At 53.1% G+C, this 16040-nt stretch overlaps 1 protein-coding gene across 1 annotated transcript; it reads right to left on the bottom strand.

Moving 5' to 3' along the window:
* HOXA13 (homeobox A13) lies at positions 1-2933 on the bottom strand. Its single transcript, XM_038742192.1, has 3 exons — positions 2597-2933; positions 1889-2542; positions 1-245 (listed from the first exon to the last, which is right to left on the bottom strand). The coding sequence occupies exons 1-3, from the start codon at positions 2931-2933 to the stop codon at positions 1-3; spliced, it is 1236 nt and encodes a 411-aa protein (XP_038598120.1).
* Between the last annotated feature and the right edge of the window lie 13107 nt (positions 2934-16040).

The raw sequence follows: 16040 nt of genomic DNA on the forward strand, positions 1-16040 counted from the left end.
TTAACTGGTCGTCTTGAGTTTGTTGATGACTTTTTTCTCTTTGACCCTTCTGTTTTGGAACCAGATTGTGACCTGTCGCTCAGACAGATTTGTCGTGGCGGATATCCTTCTTCGTTTGTCCTTGGTAATGAATTTATTTGTAGCATATTCCCTTTCGAGTTCTTTCAACTGCACCTTGGTATAAGGCACCCGCTTCTTCCGCCCACGCCGGTAAGAGTTCGCATCGGAGGGATGCGAGACAACGTCTGCGACAAAAGAAGAAAAAAGAAAAAAAAAAGGGCGTGTTATGCAGGTACCAGATGCGGGACCCCAGTGACCGAGGCGCCCGCCCTCCCCCGTCCCTTATCCGCTTTGGAGTCAGAGGTCGTGGGTTCAAATCCCGGCTCCGCCACTTGTCAGCTGTGTGGCGTTGGGCAAGTCACTTCACTTCTCTGGGCTCAGTTCCCTCATCTGTAAAATGGGGATGAAGACTGTGAGCCCCTCGTGGGACAACCTGATTACCTTGTCTCTGTCCCAGAGCTTAGAACAGTGCTTTGCACATAGTAAGCGCGTAACAAATACCAACATTGTTATTATCTCCGCCTTCCTGTCTCCTTCCCCGGGTGGCCGTGGGTCTCCCAGCCCCCCGTTTATACCACGGCCGCTTCGTTTCTCTTACAGTGCGTGGCACTGGGCAGAGGTGAAGACGGGCCGGTCGGCTTTCCAAGCCTTGCCAGTCGTTTACGGTGTGGGCAGCCTTTTTGCCCGACGGGGTGGGCCGGGGTCTCGCGAACGGCCCGCCTTATACCTGGGACCAAACTCCTTTGGCCACCGTCCCCCTCTCCTTCCCTCGTCTACTGCGGGATCCGAGCGGGCACCCCTGGCATCTAGATCGACTTTTAGGCGGGGTGGAAGGGCGGGGGAAGGGGGCATGGAACGAAAGTGGGGGAGGAAGGACGAGGGAAGGGGGCATGGAACGGGGGTGGGGTGGAAGGGTGAGGGAAGGGGGCATGGAAAGGAGGTGTGGGTGGAAGGACGAGGGAAGGGGGCCTGAAAAGGAGGTGTGGGTGGAAGGGCGAGGGCATCATCATCATCGTCAATCGTATTTATTGAGCGCTTACTATGTGAAGAGCTCTGTACTAAGCGCTTGGGAAGTACAAATTGGAGGGCAGGGGCATGGAACGGGGATGGGTGGAAGGGAGAGGGAAGGGGGCATGGAACGGCGGTTGGGGGACAAGGGCGAGGGAAGAGGGCATGAGACGGGGGTGGGGGCGGAAGGGCGAAGGAAGGGGGCATGGAATGGAGGGAGGGGAGGAAGGGCGAAAGAAGGGGGCATGGAACGGAGGGAGGGGAAGAAGGGCGAGGGAAGGGGGCATGGAACGGGGATGGGGTGAAAGGGAGAGGGAAGGGGGCATGGAACGGCGGTTGGGGGACAAGGGCGAGGGAAGGGGGCATGAAACGGGGGTGGGGACGGAAGGGCGAAGGAAGGGGGCATGGAACGGAGGGAGGGGAAGAAGGGCGAGGGAAGGTGGCATGGAACGGAGGTAGAGGAGGAAGGGAGAGGGAAGGGGGCTTGTAGACCAGGGAAGGACGGGGCATGACCTCCCTCGAGTCTCTGCAGCAGCCTCGTCGGAGCTGGGCACCCCGAAGGAGAGGGGAAGGTGTGGGAGGGGGTGGGAAGGGGAGGGCCCCTCCCTTCGCCCCCCAGAGTCGACCCTAAACCCCCAGCCAGCTCCGGGGATGGGACCGTCCCGGCGGCCGGGGGGCGGGCAGCCCCGACGACCCCCGGCTGGGGTGGGTGGCGGTGGGCAAAGGCGGCGGGAGGGGCTGGAGGAGGGCAGAGTTGGGGGGGGGGTCCGAAGGGCAGGCTGGAGCCCCCGGGGCGGCCCGGGAAGAGGGTATCATTTACCGGGCAGAGTGGACTTCCAGAGGTGGGGAGGCTGGGGTTGCTCTTTGGGGCAGTACACCTGGCCGTTCCAGCCGTTGGGCAGCGCCCAGGGCTGGTAGGTCTCCATGGGCAGCCCCAGGGGCTCGTGGCGGGGCTCGGCGGGGCCCCCGAGGCCGGGCACCACGGGCATATCCAGGTAGCCGGGCACGGGCTGGTGGTGGTGGTGGTGGTGGTAGGGCCCGGCGGCGTAGCCCTGGTGGTAGAAGGCGAACTCCTTGGCGCGGGAGCCGAACTCGTCGGGGGCCGCGGGGCCCGACGTGTCCATGTACTTGTCGGCGAAGGCGGCGGCGGCGGCGGCGGCGGCGGCGGCGGCGGAGGGCCCCGACGGCTGGGCGGAGCACGACTTGAGGGCGTTGGGGTGGTGGCCCATGCGGGCGCACGGGTAGTAGCCGCTGCCGAAGTAGCCGTAGGGCAGGGCGGCCCCGGAAGACGTCTGGGCGGCGGCGGAGCAGGGGCTGCACTGCTTGACGGGGTCGCCCGCGGCGGCGGAGGGGGCGGCCGCCGAGGGGGCCACCGCGGGGGCGGAGGGGGCCCCGGAGGACGACGACGACGAGGCGGCGGCGGCGGCGGCGGCGGCCGGGAGCGGGGGAGCCTCGCCGGGCCCGTTGTAGGCGCCTCCCCCGCCGCCGCCGCCGCCGCCGCCGCCGCCGCCGCCTCCCCCGCCGCCGCCTCCGCCGCCGGGGGCCAGGGGCGCCGGGTGCCCCATCAGGTTCCGGCACTGGTTGGCCGCCGCCGCCGCCGCCGCCGCCGCCGCCGCCGCCGCCACCGAGAAGTTTCCCCCCGCGGCGGCGGCGGCGGCGGCGGCGGCGGCGGCGGCCGGGTGATGGAAGCCCCCGGGGCCCCCCGCCCCGGCCGCCGCCGCCGCCGCGGCCGCCGCCGCCGCCGCCGCCGCCGCCCCTTCCATGTTCTTGTTGAGCTCGTCGGCCGCCAGGCCGCCGCCGTTGTCGTAGAGGAACATGACCGTGGGCTCGATCCAGCGCGGGTGGAGGAGCACGGACGCTGTCATAGCCCGAGCCGCACGGACGCCGGCCCCGGTGGCGCTGTTTTAAAAAGCCCCCGAGAAGTGCCGAGCGCGCTCCGCGGGGCCGGGGCCCGGACCGGGGCGGGCGGGGGGCGGGACCGGCCCCGCGGGGTCGCGCCAGCCGGGCGCCCATTGGCCCGGACCCCCGCGCCCCCGTCACGTGATATGCAAAGCGGGACGGGCGCGCCGGGGGCCGCTCCGCGCCGCCGAGGCCCCGGGGAGCGCGCGCCCGCGCCCGCGCCCGCGCGCGCGGATAATTGAATCGCGGACCCGTCGGTGCCCCCCCCCCCCCCACTCCCGGAGTCCGTCCCCCCCACTCCCTCGGCTCCGCTTTCGCCCTTACCGAGGGGAAGGGTGGAGGAAGACGAGGAAGATGAGCCCGCTGGTGGGTAGGGACCCGGCTCTATACGTTGCCACCTTCTACTTCCCAAGCGCTTACTACAGTGCTCTGCACGCAGTAAGCGCTCAATAAACGCGATTGATTGATTGATTATCGAAGGGAAGGGTGGAGGAAGATGAGCCCGCTGTTGGGTAGGGACCCGTCTCTGTACGTTGCCACCTTCTACTTCCCAAGCGCTTACTACAGTGCTCTGCACGCAGTATGAGCTCTATAAGTACTATTGATTGATTATCGAAGGGAAGGGTGGAGGAAGATGAGCCCGCTGTTGGGTAGGGACCCGTCTCTGTATGTTGCCACCTTGTACTTCCCAAGCGCTTACTACAGTGCTCTGCACGCAGTAAGCGCTCAAGAAATACGATTGATTGATTATCGAAGGGAAGGGTGGAGGAAGACGAGCCCGCTGTTGGGTAGGGACCCGTCTCTACATGTTGCCAGCTTGTACTTCCCAAGCGCTTAGTACAGTGCTCTGCACGCAGTAAGCGCTCAAGAAACACGATTGATTGATTATCGAAGGGAAGGGTGGAGGAAGATGAGCCCGCTGTTGGGTAGGGACCCGTCTCTGTACGTTGCCAACTTGTACTTCCCAAGCGCTTACTACAGTGCTCTACACGCAGTATGCGCTCTATAAGTACGATTGATTGATTATCGAAGGGAAGGGTGGGGGAAGATGAGCCCGCTGTTGGGTAGGGACCCGTCTCTATGTGTTGCCAATTTGTACTTCCCAAGCGCTTAGTACAGTGCTCTGCACGCAGTAAGCGCTCAAGAAATACGATTGATTGATTGATTGATTATCGAAGGGAAGACGAGGAAGATGAGCCCGCTGTTGGGTAGGGACCCGTCTCCGTACGTTGCCAACTTGTACTTCCCAAGCTCTTACTACAGTGCTCTGCACGCAGTAAGCGCTCAAGAAACGCGATTGATTGATTATCGAAGGGAAGGGTGGAGGAAGATGAGCCCGCTGTTGGGTAAAGACCCGTCTCTATATGCCGCCAACTTGTACTTCCCAAGCACTTACTACAGTGCTCTGCACGCAGTAAGCGCTCAAGAAATACGATTGATTGATTATCGAAGGGAAGGGTGGAGGAAGATGAGCCCGCTGTTGGGTAGGGACCCGTCTCTGTATGTTGCCAACTTGTACTTCCCAAGCGCTTGCTACAGAGCTCTGCACGCAGTAAGCGCTCAAGAAATACGATTGATTGATTGATTGATTGATTATCGAAGGGAAGACGAGGAAGATGAGCCCGCTGTTGGGTAGGGACCCGTCTCTACATGTTGCCACCTTATACTTCCCAAGCGCTTACTACAGTGCTCTGCACGCAGTAAGCGCTCAAGAAATACGATTGATTGATTGATTATCGACGGGAAGGGTGGAGGAAGATGAGCCCTCTGTTGGGTAGGGACCCGTCTCTATGTGTTGCCAACTTGTACTTCCCAAGCGCTTACTACAGTACTCTGCACGCAGTAAGCGCTCAAGAAATACGATTGATTGATTAATTGATTATCGAGGGCAAGGGTGGAGGAAGACGAGGAAGATGAGCCCGTTGTTGGGTAGGGACCCGTCTCTATATGTTGCCAACTTGCACTTCCCAAGCGCTTAGTACAGTGCTCTGCACGCAGTAAGCGCTCAATAAATACGATTGAATGAATGAGTGAGGACGGGGACTGGCACGGGGAGGAGGGGGAAAGGGGAAGAGCTGGAACGGGTTTCTTCCCCTCGCCTTATTTATTTATGAACGTATTTCCGAGGCTGTGAGAGGGGACAGGTAACGCGTCGCTTCCACCTCCGTCTCAGCCTGGCAGCACGTCTCTTGGCATCAGGACTTCAGCCTGACAGGCGCCCCTATTTTTTTTTTCTTTTTAAAATCTCTTCAGCCTTGGGCTTTCCAATCCCTTTCTCCCTGTAGATGATGATGGTGGGGGGGGTGGGGGGCTGATACGGGGGGGATGCGGCGGGTCACTATTCCCTCTCTGGGCTTTTCTCTCTGATCCAGATGGGTCTCGTGCTGGCTGTCGTTCTGGAGCCGAGCCCGGTTCGGATGCGAGGACGCCCGGCCGGGATCAATCCGTCGCTTTGTAGCACGCTCATCCCCTCTCCGTCCTGCTCCACTCCCCAGAGGCATCGGATCCGGGAACATTTGGAGCCAAGTTTGAGTACACACACGCGCGAGCACCCCCAACCCTCCCCCACTTCTCTCTCTCACTCACTCTCTCTCTCTCTCTCCTCTCTTTCTCTCTCTCTCTCTCACATACACTCTTCCCCCCCCCCCCCACCAAAGCCTCCCTTCGTAGTCTCTTCCCGAGAGCAATTATTCTCAGGCTAAAGATGTAATGAAGCCTCATCGTTTCCTTCTCAACGAACCCAAACTGCAGATTAATAGGGAGAAAGGACAGTTTGGTCGTCATGAACGGAGTGGGAAAGAGAAGCAAGACAGATCCCATTAGGTTACGTGGGGCCTAAATGTTCCTTTCTCGGCTGCAACGAGACCCCTGCTTGCTGCTCGGATTACCCATTTGTTCCAATTTCTAGTGTCCGGGGGGAGAGAAAAGATTCCCCCTTCCTCGCCGTCTGTCTCCTAAAGCACTTTGGTAGAGACAAGAGAGACCATTTCTCTTTGGCTGCCGAGTACTCAGCACCTCACGTATGTCACCCGCAAGAGACACTAGGAAACTCATTTTTCTTGCATTTGGAACAACGAAGCCCTTTTCTTTGGAGCAAAGGTAATCGGGGGTCGGCAGTGTGTTTTTTTTTAGGCTGACAGATGCTGCCACATCTATCCCAGAATCCGTCCCCCGCATTTACACGTAGATACTCCTGCCGGAGGGGATGGAGGTGAAGCGGGGCTGGGACGGGGGGAGAGAAGACTCGAGACCCCGCGATGGTCAGCCAATTGTCTATCACTGTAGAGCTCTCTATTTCCCCTGCCTCTGAAGGGCAGAAATATCCGGTCATCTTGGGTGCAACCCTCTCATATTTTAGAGTCGAATAACCTCTATTTCGTCCAGGAAGGCTTCACGGGAAGCATTTGGGCTTTGAAAACGAAACCGGACACTTCGCATCGAAATCTCAATTTCTGGACGTTGGCGGAGGCGCCTAGAAGAACTCACGTTGTTTGCCTGGCTCTTCCCCGAGGGGACGCAGACATTTTCGAATGGTGCGGGGCCGGGCAGAACGGCCTGAGCTAGGAAGGACTAACCCTTTGATCCGGGGAAAGTGTTTCCTGGGATAAATTCGATGCCTCACTTGGAGTGCTATTGTCCGAGAGTGATTGCGTTGGGTGTAGATAAGGATACTCATGAGTTATTGTCATCTGCTCATTGCAACCTTCAGAATTTGCGTGAATTGTGTCGGCTTAGACCCAATAAAGACTTCTCCTTTCACTTAGCGTACCCCTCCCCGTTCCTCCTCGCAGCCACAAGCAAATGCTTATTTACCGCACATTTACCTTTTTTTCAGGTTGGAGTTTGAAGCTTCTAGAACTAACCCCCCCCCTTCTCTCTCTTCTCCCTCCGGGGTGGGGGCATTTATTTTCGAATGCTTCGCCAGATCTCTTTTTTTCCTCCTCTTTCTTTCTCCACCTCCCCCTTCCAGTCCTCTTCCCCGCCTCCTCCCTGTCCTCTCCCGCCCCACCCCCCACCCCCGCCACCCCCTCAACCTCCAGTGCCTCGCTGTAAAATGCATTGCAGCTAAAAGAGAGGGGAAGAGGCTGTGACTCCATGGGCAGTGCTGTTTTACATACGGGTTAGACACGGCTGGGGGCCAAGGTCAAGTTGAAAGTTGCAGTCTAGCCAATGTGCGAACTGTCATTCAAACACCGAAGACCCTGTCCGATTAGCTTAAAAAGAGCGCCTGAAAGAGGCAATTCCGCCTTTCTCTCCTCTCACTTTATTTCTTTCTTTCACTCTGTTTCCGCCCCCTCGGACGGTGAAATCCCCCCATCCCACCCCCCACCCGCGACCAATATTCTTCCCACCCCAGCCGCTGACCCAACTTCTCCAGCCCCTGTCATCTCTCCCTCAGCCCTAGCACCCCAGGAAAGCCGCCGCTGAATCCGATACAGACCGTCCCCGGGAGTCTTGTCTCGGAGAGGCTTTTTGGTGTCTTCTTTGGTGTCGCCTACTGTTTGGCCCACCTTGAGAGCGGCGGTGAGATCGCAATGCTCTCCTCTCTCTCAGGGACAGGCTCGGGGGCTCGACTTTCCGGTCCCTTCCCGGGGCCTGTCGGATCTGTCCAACCTCCCGCCGGGATCAGGGCACTCCGAGCCGCTCCCGAACGGTGGGTCTGCTCTCCAAATGGAAATCCGGCGTCCCCGGGGCTAGCGGGAAGGCTTTCTGTCATCTCTTCGATTGGGCTTTTGTTCAGACGCTAGGGCAAGGGTCTCCCCCGGCGCGGGGAAATGGAGAGCCTCCCCAGTGATCCTCAGTCGAGGCCCCAACTTACCTGCTGCGGTCGGGGAGTTGGGGAGGGGAAAAGAGGGTGATTTGGCTTCACTTCTCCCGCTCGGTTCTTCGGAGAGATTTTTGTTCAATCTTCACTTCATCGATTCTATCTCCTCGCCCCCCGACCCCCATACTGAACCATGCGGGGCCCCTCAAAGACATGGGACGAGATCGGCAGTGTAAGCGAGAAACCAAGGAACCCAAACACTTCTGCTTTATCAGGGTAGTTGAGGCGAATCTCACATAAGCAGTCAAAGGCTTTCTGGGCTCTACCCTTCAATGGCACTTTTAAAGGTCTGCAAGTCTTATTTGTTGCCGATTTGAACTTTCCAAGCGCTTAGTACAGTGCTCTGCACACAGTAAGCGCTCAATAAATACGATTGAATGAATGAATGAAGTCTTGGGAGCCGTTGAGTTGTATACAACCGTGCTAGAAAATGGCCTGTGGAATGTAACCAATAAAGGTAGTTAGGGTGTAATTTTGCTTTGGGAGTCGATCTCGGTTCGAAGGTGCAAACCGCTGCCCTATCCCTGTGCAAGATATCGCTTTTTCTGTCTCTGTCCCTCTGTGTCAGTCTCTCCTCCCTGCCCCCCGCCCCCTGACTCCACCGCGCGGAGATAGGAAAACATTTGAGTCGTGATGACTTCTATCAATTGCTTTGCCTCTAATGTATTCCAGGGACAAAGGATGGAGCTCACAGATATCTCCCTTCTGAACGGCGAGGTCAAGTTCTCGTTGGGTTTGCCCTGGCTAGCCTGGCTGGCTAGGCTTATACAGTGTTGATCCTGGCTTGGATTCTCCAGGAGTTTGCTTATGACTTTCATTCTGGAAAGAAATCAGTACCAAGGGGACTTTGAAGAGGTGCATTCGCCTCACTTTTTAAAAGATGCTGTTGGTCTGTTTGTTTGTTTTCCTTCGCTCTCTGAACTTCTAAAATATAGGTGATCACTCCCCCAACCCAATCGCTCCCAGCTTCTGAAAATTGCCGCTCAGTCCTTGAATTTGTCCGGGTCGGATGGCTCGGAGCCGGCAAGTAAGCTGAGGGGAATCAAGTGTGGGTCCTCGAGTGACCAAAGGGGCATCCCAGTCACGGGGAGGGGCATTCGGGCTTTCAATCCCACATCGTAATTTCGGCTCCCCGGAACGGCCAGAGAAAACAAACCCCTGTTTGCCTGCCCAGGCCGGTCAGCGCCAGACTCTTCTCGAGAGGCGCTCGCATTGTTCGGACCAGCCCGGGGTGGTTGGCGGCGCGGCCATTGAAGAGATGCCTCGCTGTCTTTCAAAATAACCTTTTGAAGGCAGCGGTCCCTTCCCATCTCGGCCCCGCGCTCGCCTCTCGGAAGGCAGCCGCAGTCTTTTGGACAGCTGCCCGGCCCGGGGAGAGGCTCGGACACAGTGAAGTGACCTTCTTCCAGCCCGAGATTGCATTGTTCCTCCAGGGTGACTCTCCCTTCCTGAGCCGGGCTAGATGTCCTTCTGCTCAGTCCTCTCCATTCCCAAACCCCGGATTCTCAGTTAAGAGGGCCTGAAGTTAAAAGGACAAAGGGAAACCGGTTTTTAATCGGATTTGATTTTCACTAGCAAATTAAATTTACCTGCTCTCACATTAATTCGGAGGAGGGCTGTCAACACTGGTTCCTTTCCACAATTTCTTGCATCGAGCATTAAGATAAACATTCCTTGGTTGGGTTTAAAGACACTTTGTATTTCAGGATATTCATGTGTTTCTAATGTAACCAAGCAGCTTTACGAGCTGCATTGGCAGAATGGCTTAACCCTCTCCTTCCCACGGTGTTCTGGGGCTTCTGAGATCATTGCAAAATGGGAAGAAGAAGGATGAGGAAACTCAGAGTCTCTCGCTTGGGGGCCGGGATGTCGGGGCGGAGAACCAGGAACAGGCGTTGAGGAGAAGGGACAGAGTTGACCCGGAAAGGAACCACAAAAGCCTTGAGTGCATCGCACCAAAATTGGAAATAGGATCTCAAAGCACTTAGCTGGCAAGGCCAGGGCAGGGATGGCTTGGGGAAAGAAGCCGTTTTCCTTTATACACCAACAGGCGAGATAGGATGCTTAGTATAACGGAATGTTTGTTATGGGGACTGTGATTCGTTTTTTATCCTGGCACCGCTGGGATTCTGAGCCCTTTACAAACATTCGGCTCTGCTTCTCGCGAGTCAAGGAGAGATTCTCCCTGGATAACGGGAGAGAAAGGGGCTGAATCCCTCTGAATAAGGCGTTGATAAACACGGCACAAGAGCCATCTTCAAGCCCACCCTTTCTTGCACGGGTCCTGCCACTGTTTCATTCTTCCTCCCGCCTATAACTGGATCTGCCTTTTCGGGGCAGGTTAATCGAAGAGATGAGTCCCGGAGTCCCAGTGACTTTAGATTGAAATAACTTCTTTAAGGAGGAATTTATTAGACGGGAGTGAAAATACCATGACCCACGGAAACTTGACGGCTGCAAAGACAGTTTGAGAGGTGAAGGCTGATACAGCGCCACGACCCTACTCTCAGCAGCGTCGCTTTGTCTTCCTAATCACGAGGGAGAGGATCCTGCCGGTTTGGCCAAATCCTCTCAGACAGTGATGCCTCTTCCTCAGGCTCAGAAAACAACTCCCACCAGTTAAATCTGCCTTCGTCTTGCAGAGGTTCAGCATGAACCCATGGCAGGGCCCAGAGGCTAAGAAAGAGGTCTACTACTGAGTCTTGGTCGAGTGAAACGATGCAGGAGTTGGGGGGCAAAACAACATCGGTGTTCGCCGTCGCTTATTGTTGCTGGACACTTGCGGAAAGCTCCCATTAATTACTAACACATGAGTCCACTTTGCTTGGCCTGATCGAGGTCCCTGAGTGTTTGTCTTAACTAACTTCCCCCACGCCACATGCACAACGGCCCCGTCACTTCCCACTCCAAAGGGTGGCAGGGATCCCAAGGAAGTTGACGATGCGGTGACCTCGCCGCCATCCCGTGTTTTTCTGGCCACGCAGCTTCTCTGAAGAACTTCCCCGTGGGTTGGGTCAATCTCACGAGTAGACTGAGGAGAGGACATGCCTTAGCTTCTTGGCGTCCATGTCTGAAATCCAATCTTTACCTGTGGAAACAAGGCGGTCCTTAGAAATGAGGAAACGTGAAAACAGTTCACAATGGAAGAGAAAGAGAGAGAAGCAGAGAGACAGAGGCAGAAAACGAGACCTCCCCATGCTTTCTCAACACATTTGCTTAATGAGAAGCTATCGAAACATTGTACTGAAAGATTGACTCTACTGAAAGAGCTGTGTGCGTCCCCATTTATCGCCTTTTGTAAGATTTCTTAGGATCTTAATTTAGATGACATTGCACAGATTTTGCATCCCACGACAATGTCTCTTACATTTGTTTTCAACACTTGTAAATCACTAAAGTGAGATGAGTGAGAGTTGTTGCTCCTTCCCGTAAATGCAAAGCGGCACATTAGTAGAGTACACGGAAGCACACACACACACACACACACACACACACACACACACACACAATCTCTCTCTCATACACACACACAATTATTCATCTAGGAGTATACAGGTGTGTTTTTGTGTAGCAAAACACAATCATAAAGCCCTGAATCTCTCAAATAGATATCTTCATTGTAGCGTCGTCCTTCGGTACGGTATAATGTGTTTATGCATGGTGCGTATACATAAAATCAACTTAGAGGAATACTTTAAAATGCTTTGAGCTATAAACAGAATCTTTGTCGAGGAAGACAGGTTATGACAACGTTAATAATATTCGTTCTCTTGGAAAAGGAAACAGGAGGAAATCTACTGCGTTCGTTGCAACTTTTCGCCGCTGAATAATGACGGCTATAGATAATGCTGGCCCCTAAAGAAATCAACCTCGGATTCGTCTGCGAACTAAAACATGCCGAGTGAAATTCGTTCCTTCACCCGGTCAGGTTCAACATGGATTTAGACTTCTTTTAGAATACACACCGAGGTGTGATCACTGCTGGCAGACTGATCGTATTTGAGTAATAGTATACAGGGGCGTCAATATGCACACACACTCTCGAATTTTCATTCTCTATGTATATGTGCTCAGGTTGTGTGTTCATTGGCACAGGCATCCGTCAGATGGACTCGAATGCCATGGCAGCGAAACAAACTCGGAAACCACAGAACAAGGAAAATACGTTTTTCTACTGGTCGAACTAGTTGGTTGGCATGTTTTCTGGCTAGCGCGGGACCTGGATTGTTGGAATCCTCCCTTCCCGAGATGCTGCTTGGTAAATACACCTGTCCCGGAAAAAGCCAGGCAGACTAGTTACCTGATTCTCGGCGCACGGCATTTGCCGGAGAGAGCCGGGGGTTGGGAAGCAGCCGGTTTCTCTCTCTGTCCCTTTCTCTCTTCGGGAAGGGCGGCGATGAGCTACCCCCAGGACCAGCGTCACCTCTTCCTCTGTCCACGCTGCTGCGGCCGCCACTCGGTTCGGGAGAGAAGGGGGGCGAGGGAAACCTAGGGGGCAATAAAAAACTTTTGATATTAGTTTTTATAGGTATTTACACCCTGGTCAGGGTGAGTTCAGGTCCTGAGCCTTCATTAATCAGTCCCAAAGCCTCCGGTTTTGATTCGCGGTTTATGAGTTGAGAAAGTCAACTTAATGACGAGAAATCATAGACGTGGATCCCGCTGCCCGGATCCTCGCCTTCCCGGGGCCTACGGCTAGCTGGAGGGGAGGATTTATATGCCACATTTACCTTCACGTCTGTCAGGAGGGAGTGCTTTCTGGCATCGGCCAAAAGTACGATTTTCGGAAAAAAATGTAAGTGAATGCGCTCGAGGAGACGTTGCCACAGTTATTTCTTGAAGGCTGGAAGGAGGGGAATATGAATTTTAGTGGTCGGAGCATAATCCACAGCGTACTGGGGAGCCTGAGAAAGAAAGCATCAGGCCCCAGGGTGAGCAGGGGACAACAGGGCTGCCACGTCCATGCGTGGTGGGAAACCTCTTTGGTCCGTTATCAAAGTCGTAAATTTGCCGGGGAAATTTATGTCATCTTCTTTCACAATGACATCCAAAATTTAATCAGGATTTCTGCCTCTACATCAGGACGTTTTACATGATTAAAACCATAATCGAGGCCTCTCTGGACCCAAAATTCAGACATATTCAGGTACCGATTAACGAATTCTCATTGTTTCTGCCTTCTAATGCACCCCCCATACACCACAAAATCGCACTTTTGTAATTAAATGGATTATAGACCAAGGAAATTTATTATGACTCAATTAAAGGTGTAAACCCGTGGAAAAATTTCCCTGAAATCACATCACACCTAAAATAAAATAAAAATAATTTCCACTTCCAATGCGCCTGCCTCTTCACCAGCGGTTTACTAAATAAGTTAAATTGTGTCATTTCTTTAAAATAAACTAATTGACAAGCACAATAGCTTGAGTCCGACCTACCTCAGTAGGCACAGAGGGATGATTTAATAATATAACATTTCCGAGAGTAAGAAAAAAAACCTATCACACAGTTTAAATATAAAGCTCTAACAGGAGCCAGCTTCCTTATATTTACAACTAGCGCTCCCCCGAGTGACTACGTTCGTCTGTAGTACTTAGTGTGTTGAATCATTTCGCGTCTCTACTGTTTATGGTATTTTAATTACTTTTTTCTGATGAGTTGTTAAATATCTGGCTTGGTACATACTAAATATGCAACCGCTTAGGGCATTTGAAAAAAAGTTGTTTGCTAAAACTCATAAGAAGTTCTAAGTAAATTAGACCCCAGTAGAAATAAAATGTATATGTTTTAATGTAAATATCCAACAACCCAAATCTAATGGGTTCCAAGCGAGGGGTTGCGACTTTCCCCTCCCGAGACCTGGCATACAACGCGGCAGCCGAAAACAATAACGGCCTTGGAGTAGGGCAGAGCTAGGCTTCCACTGTGGGTTGAAAAAATTACAATAGCCTGTGCGTAATGGTTTGAGTCTACTTTGTTTAGGGGAAGGATTGAGACTGTGTGGGTATTAAGAACTGAAAAAGGCAGAGATAAAGATAAGACAAGGAAACAGTAATAGATAAGGAGCTATGCCAGACAGACAAACAGAAAGAAAGAAAGAAAGAAAGAAAGAAAGAAACAAAGAAACAAAGAAAGAAAGAAAGAAAGAAAGAAAGAAAGGAAGAAAGAAAGAAAGGAAAAAAAGAAAAGAGGGAAAGAGGGTAAGAAAGGCATAGAGAAAGACAGAAGAAGGAAAGAGGAAGAAAGAAGGAAAGAAAGGGGGAGAAAGAAAGAAGGAAAGAAAGAGAGAAATGAAGAAAGAAAAGACAAAAATGAAAAAGAGAAAGAAAGAAAGCGAAAAGGGAGAAAGAAAAGGACAAGGGAGAAATAATGAATGAATGAAAGGAAGGAAGGAAGGAAGAAGGGAGACAGAAAGAGGGGGGAAGGGAGAAAGAGAGGGAAAGAAAAAAGAGAAAAGGGGAAAGAAAGGAAGGAGTAAATAAGGAAGCAGGAAGATGTACAAAACCGGACAGAAAGAACTACAGCGGGAAAACACACGGCATACAAAAAGCCTAAATGACCCTCTTGGAGAGGGCTAAATCCTTTCAGCAAACAAGGATGCACACACGTATACACCCCCACACAAACACAACCCACGCTAATACACACACACACACACAACTCGAAGGGGAGGAAAAACATTTCAGCCTGCGTCTCAGCGCCTTTTCTAATTGCGCAAAAGACTTGGAATTTTAAAACCTCGTTAGAGGCCTGCAATGAATCTCCCAATCCCGTCTATTCCAGATTCCTGAAGCTGGAGCAGTTCAGCGGGCTGCGTGCAAGCCTCTCCATGGCCCCTTCGTGCAGATTTAACTACAAATGCGTTAGTCTCAGATCCTTTTCGGGTCTTACTGTGGGACAACTCCTTAGTGCCTGCTAGTAATTACTTGCTTTCAGCCACTTTTAAAAAGCCATATTTCTTTATATTTCTGGGGCGTAAGGCGGGGTTATGTCAGGTCATAGGACCCTCGCCTGGTGCAAAGTAATTTGATGTCACCTAGAGCGATCTGACTCATTTGTCACCCCGCAGAGGAGGGGTAAAATCACATCCCGCCCGGGCGAAAACTCGGCTTAGCTGTGGCTATTTATTCTAGTCCTGTGGTCAGCAGACCCCCAGCTCGGTGCCGTTTTCACCTCCACCTGGTCCCAATCCATTGCCCTACTCTGGTTGTCCGAGCCCGGAGAGGAAGGCTGCAGGCAGGGTTGGCGGCTGTGAGCCTGAGTTCCCCGCACAGCTTCCCTCAGGCATAAAGTGCTAAAATCGGGCTGAGAAAGGAAACGGGGTCTGATCATGTCGAGGGTGGGCAGCTGTCAGTCCAGTAAAACACCAGGGAGTCTCGGCCAAGGCCAAGGCTACGGCGTTGTAGACAGGGCCTGAAGGCTGGGCTACTGGGAGGCGCTGGGGGAAGAAGGGGGAAGAGAGGGTCTCCTGGTTTCTGGGTTGCACCCACTCTGAAAAAAACAGGAAAGTTATTTCGGAAAGAACCTTTAAGTCACTTTTCTCACGAAATTCTAGAACCGTCTCTATTCCAGAACTTTTTAACATTCTTTTTTTTTTTGTATGAAAAACCACCACTACCATCTAGACCCCTCTAGGCTGTATGATCGTGTCTGCTAACTCTGTTGTACTCTCCCAAGGGCTTAGTAGACTGCTCTGCACACAGGAAGCGCTCAATAAATACCGTTGATTGAGTGATACTACTGGTAGTAATAGTAGTAGTGGTAATAGTTTTTGATCTCCCACTGGATGCAGTGCATCGCTTGGGCTAGATAGTACAACAGAAAGAAAAGGCATGTTTCGTGCCTATAAGGAACTTAAATTCTAACGGGAAGACAGACAAAGATATTTACGAATAGGATCATCAGACCACTTGATTGAATGTAAAATTAAATATCTATTTGCGCGCAAGTGCCGAGATAGGGAATAAAATAAATGCATTAGTGCTAGAGAGGCTGATGAGTTGAAACGACCAGGGGCTTTGGTCCAAAGTGTGAAAAGCTCCAAACCAAACTGAAATCAGCCTTTTATGAATATCTTCTCGGTTGAAATAGCGCTAAGGGACATCAGTGCAAGGGATAGGGAATTCTGAATCCTTGAGACCGGAGGGTCAGAGGGATTCGACACCCTCCCCCACCTCACCACCATGAAGTCTAGGAGGGAAACCCAGGAAGCAAGTGGAACTCAAGATGTTGAACGTTCAGCCCT

Source organism: Tachyglossus aculeatus, chromosome 2, assembly GCF_015852505.1.
Source record: "Tachyglossus aculeatus isolate mTacAcu1 chromosome 2, mTacAcu1.pri, whole genome shotgun sequence".
In the NCBI taxonomy this organism is placed as follows: Eukaryota; Metazoa; Chordata; class Mammalia; order Monotremata; family Tachyglossidae; genus Tachyglossus; species Tachyglossus aculeatus.